The 4,406-nt window shown below is 33.1% G+C and overlaps 1 protein-coding gene across 1 annotated transcript; it reads left to right on the top strand.

The window, feature by feature from the left end:
• Positions 1–317: 317 nt before the first annotated feature.
• On the top strand, positions 318–4,203 carry LOC113106794 (taste receptor type 1 member 1-like). Its single transcript, XM_026268816.1, has 6 exons — positions 318–499; positions 623–920; positions 1,061–1,807; positions 2,061–2,273; positions 2,841–2,961; positions 3,269–4,203. The coding sequence occupies exons 1-6, from the start codon at positions 318–320 to the stop codon at positions 4,201–4,203; spliced, it is 2,496 nt and encodes an 831-aa protein (XP_026124601.1).
• The last annotated feature ends 203 nt before the right edge of the window (positions 4,204–4,406 follow it).

The following is a 4,406-nucleotide window of genomic DNA, read 5'->3' as shown; positions in this document are numbered from 1 at the left end:
AAACCCTGCTACAGCTTGCTACCGTCTGCAGCTTAGTTACAGCTTGTTTCACAAGAGTTTGTTTTGTAGATTTAAAAATGTGTAAAATTTGCTTTGTATGAGGAGACATTTGTGGTGTAATGCTCTATTTAATAACTGATTAACATATACTTTGTGTGTTAGACATGGAGATGGACATTTGTATCATGATTGAAAATGGTGGTTTAAGCAAATTGAAGTGTTTTAAGAAAATTAAGTTTAAATGTATGAGCCCGACTGTTCTCAAATGACTAGCCACTATACATTCCTGCTTCATGACCAGCAGTCCATCTTTAACCATGCTTCTCAATAGTATTTACACTTTCCTTTTGTGCTTTACTAATTGTTTCTTTTTCAAAGTTTCTTGCTCATCATCTGAATTCAGATTGGAGGGAGATTACTTATTGGGTGGCCTTTTTGCTTTACATGAAATTGACCGTGTGACACCTGTTTTCATCCCGGAGACCACTGAATGTATCTGGTAAGCAAGGATCTTTTACCAGTCTAGGCTTATCAGTAATTTAAATCAAACAGCATTTCAAAACAGCATTTCAAAGTCACATTTCAATTACATGTTATTAACTTCCACACTTACGTTTTTAAGGCAAAGTACCTCAAAATCTGGCTATAAAATATTGCAAGTAATGAGGTATGCTGTTGAAGAGATTAATTATTCCACAACTCTTCTGCCCAATGTTTCTCTGGGCTATGAAATTTATGACTATTGTTCTAACACAAGGAATTTCCATTCAGTCTTAAGTTTTATCTCAAATAATGGCTCAGTAAAATCTAAAGAAAAACTCAACAACTATCAGCCTAAAGTGATTGCTTTAACAGGACCATATGGAAGCTCAAGAACTATAAGTGTTGCACCACTGTTCACAACGGAACTTATACCAATGGTAAATAATTTTACTTTTTACACAGTTTACAGAACAAAATGTTTACACAAGTAATTCCTATATTTTGTTCAGGACTAGAAAGTTAAAGTTATTGACTGTTAATGAGTTGATGTTGATTGATGTTTTCTTCTCTTTCAAAGGTGAATTATGGAGCTGCTAGCTACGCATTAAGCAATAAACTTCAGTATCCTTCTTTTGTGAGAACAATCCCTAGCAACAAAGACCTGATAGAGATGATTATTCACATCCTACGGTGGTTTGGATGGAACTGGGTTGCCTTTCTTGGTAGCCAAGATGATTACAGTTCAGATGGACTAAAGCTGTTTAATGAGTATATAAAAAATACTGGCATTTGTTTGGCCTATCAAGAGGGTCTAAGTCTAAATGCAAACTACAGTCTAACACTTAAAATGATTGATAAGCTCAACATCAATGTCATTGTAATATTTGCTTTGACACAATATGCAAGCAAGTTTATCAAAGCAGCCATAGCAAATGACATGCGAGACAAAGTATGGATTGCAAGTCCATCGTGGGCTTTGAATCAACAGATTCCAAGAGAGCCAGGAATCAGGAAAATTGGCACAATCATTGGCATTGCAGATAGACTGTTGTCATTGCCCAGATTTAATGAATTTGTCTACAATAAAGCCAAAGGAACAGCTCATGCGGGCCATAATGACAAAGCTGTCCAGAATAAGAATGAGATATGTAATCAAGACTGTGATTACTGCTCTTTGATGACTGCAGAGGACATTATAAATGAGAGTCCCACACACGCCTTTGCCGTCTATTCTGCCATATATACCATAGCTCATGCGTTACATAAGGTTCTTCAGTGTGACATGAATGAATGCCACAAAAACATAACAGTTAAGCCATACATGGTAAGTGAATTTATTTGAATACATTACGTTTAATTATCATTTTAATTACATTATTGAAGTAATGTTTTAATTACTTGAATAATTAATCATATTTATGTTTAACGAAACTGCATATTAAACTGTGTCTTTGCTTTTATTATTTCTACAATAGATCAACAAATAAAACTAAATATTAATTTTCTTAATGTTATTGTGCAGTTTTGTATAAATTTGTCTTTTTTATTTTTATTTTTTTTTATTGAACACAAAACAGCTTCTTGAAAAAATAAAGTTGTTGAATTTTCCACTCAATGGCCGTCAAGTGAAATACGATGTTAATTATGATCCAACTATCAGTTATGCAGTTCTACTCTGGCACACTGATGTGAATCCTCCACAGTTTGAGATGGTGGGCACATATGATAAACTTCCAGAAATTAGATTTACCATCTACAACACTCTCATGCCCTGGCATGACAATGGTTCTGTAAGTCTTTATTTTTTCTTTTGTTGTTGATACTTCATCTAAACACTTTTAGTTTTATGCATTTCTCCAAATGAAGGTCAATTAAAAGACCTGCTTAAGCAACAAAAAATAATAAAATAAATAAATAAATCATCCTGATAAATGAGTAATGAAATTTGCTGTCGAGGAGATGAATAACTCCACCATTCTTTGACCCACAGTATCTCTGGGCTATGAATGTTTGACCATTGTTCTAATACAAATAACTTCCATTAAGTCTTAAGTTTTATCTACTTATGTACAGTAGCAGATATACATTTTATTACATTTGAATAAAGACTACAGAGCTTTATTTTAGCTGTCTGTTAACAGTTGTGAAAGCAGGATCTAATAATTTTTTGTTTAAGATAATTGGGTAATTGGTATTTTTTAATTCACAGTCAGTTTATGGAAATTATAATTTGTTCAGTTTTCAGGCTGTGTTAATTGTTTGAGGGCACTGATTTTAGTTCATAGAAATGTGTAAATTATGTTTTTAAAAACTGTTAAAATGTTAACTTTAATAACAAATTTTCCTGTTCCTTAAAGGTTCCTTTCTCAAATTGCTCTACTGAGTGTAAGGTGGGATATTCAAGGCAACAGGAAGCTTTTCATAGATGCTGTTTTACATGTACAAAATGTCCACGTAACAGCTATGTGGATTTTTCTAGTAAGTACCTTAGAAGGTGGTCAAGGTGATTGGTATTTATCTATCTATCTAATTAGAAAAATTGAGGGTAACCATTATGTTGACTTCCATTTTTTGTCCATACAGTGGAGGTCAATTGAAAGGACTATCCCTTGAGCTTCTTCAGTGTATTCTATCACCATAATACTTTACTAGAGTTATTGGTGCTTTATGAAGTGTGATTTTAAAGCATAATATTTTCCCACATTTATTTATTTTAATTTTGGATTTTTTAGCAAAATATTACTACTAAACATTTAAATATATTATTTTGCTATTTTTTTTTCAGGGGACCCCTATACCTGTTTTCCATGTGCAGAGAGTGAATGGTCTGATGAGGGCAGCACAACATGTAAAACACGTTTGGTTGTCTATCCTCAGTTCACAGAAATTCCCTCCATCATTGTCATGATTTCAGCCGGATGCCTAATTATTCTCCTTATTGCCATATTTTGCCTTTTTGCATACAATTACGACACACCAGTGGTAAAGTCTGCTGGTGGCAGCATGTGTTTACTCATGTTGGCCAGTTTGATTTTGTCTAGTATAAGTGTTTTCTTTTTCTTTGGAAAACCTTCATCTGTATTTTGCCTAATGAGAAATGCTATATTTACATTTTTCTTCACTGTCTGTATTTCCTGTTTGACTGTCCGTTCCTTTCAAATTGTTTGTGTTTTTAAAATGGCTACTCAATTCCCTAAGGTGTACAGCCTTTGGGTAAAACACAATGGCCAATGGCTCTTCATTGCATTTTCTTCTTTCATTCATTTAATTTCTTGTGTGATATGGATGACTGTCAATCCTGTCACGCTCATTTCTGACTCATGGACTTTTAAAGACCAAATTATGCTCATCTGTGAAATGGGAAACACTATAACATTTAGCATAGTTGTGTTCATAAGTTGGTTTCTTGGTTTCCTGTGTCTCCTTTTTTCTTACATGGGAAGAGATTTGCCTAAAAATTACAATGAGGCCAAATCAATAACATTTAGTCTCATTTTGTACTACCTGACCTGGATTACATATTTCACAGCATACCTCACTATCAAAAGCAAATACATTGTAATTTTAAATGCAGTTGCCCAGATATCCAGTATAAACGGAATTCTCTTTAGTTATTTCATACCAAAATCTTACATCATAATATTTCAACCACAGAAGAATACTTCCACATACTTTCAAACCTCTATTCAGAATTATACCCAAACCATTAGTAGGTCTTAGACATTAGTCTTTGCATATATAATCACCTCTTAAACTCTGTGTTAGTGGTTTAGATTCTTTTCTGTTATATTACCACAATTTTAAGAAGATAATAGGCAAAGTAGAGAATGGAAATCTGTTCTGGGGTCAATTATTTTCTTTAAAATACTTATAAAGCTTTAAATAAATGTAATATAAACATGCTTCCTTTTTATTGAATTTAC

This window comes from Carassius auratus, chromosome 8 (assembly GCF_003368295.1).
Source record: "Carassius auratus strain Wakin chromosome 8, ASM336829v1, whole genome shotgun sequence".
Taxonomy (NCBI): Eukaryota; Metazoa; Chordata; class Actinopteri; order Cypriniformes; family Cyprinidae; genus Carassius; species Carassius auratus.
This window is presented reverse-complemented; position numbering and strand designations above follow the sequence as displayed.

Bases quoted from the DNA above. Each gene is read 5' to 3' on its own strand.
- LOC113106794 (XM_026268816.1), top strand. From the start codon at position 318: ATGCTTCTCAATAGTATTTACACTTTCCTTTTGTGCTTTACTAATTGT. The intron at 500-622 runs GTAAGCAAGGAT...TACGTTTTTAAG, and splicing joins GAGACCACTGAATGTATCTG to GCAAAGTACCTCAAAATCTG. The intron at 2,962-3,268 runs GTAAGTACCTTA...TTTTTTTTTCAG, and splicing joins CAGCTATGTGGATTTTTCTA to GGGACCCCTATACCTGTTTT.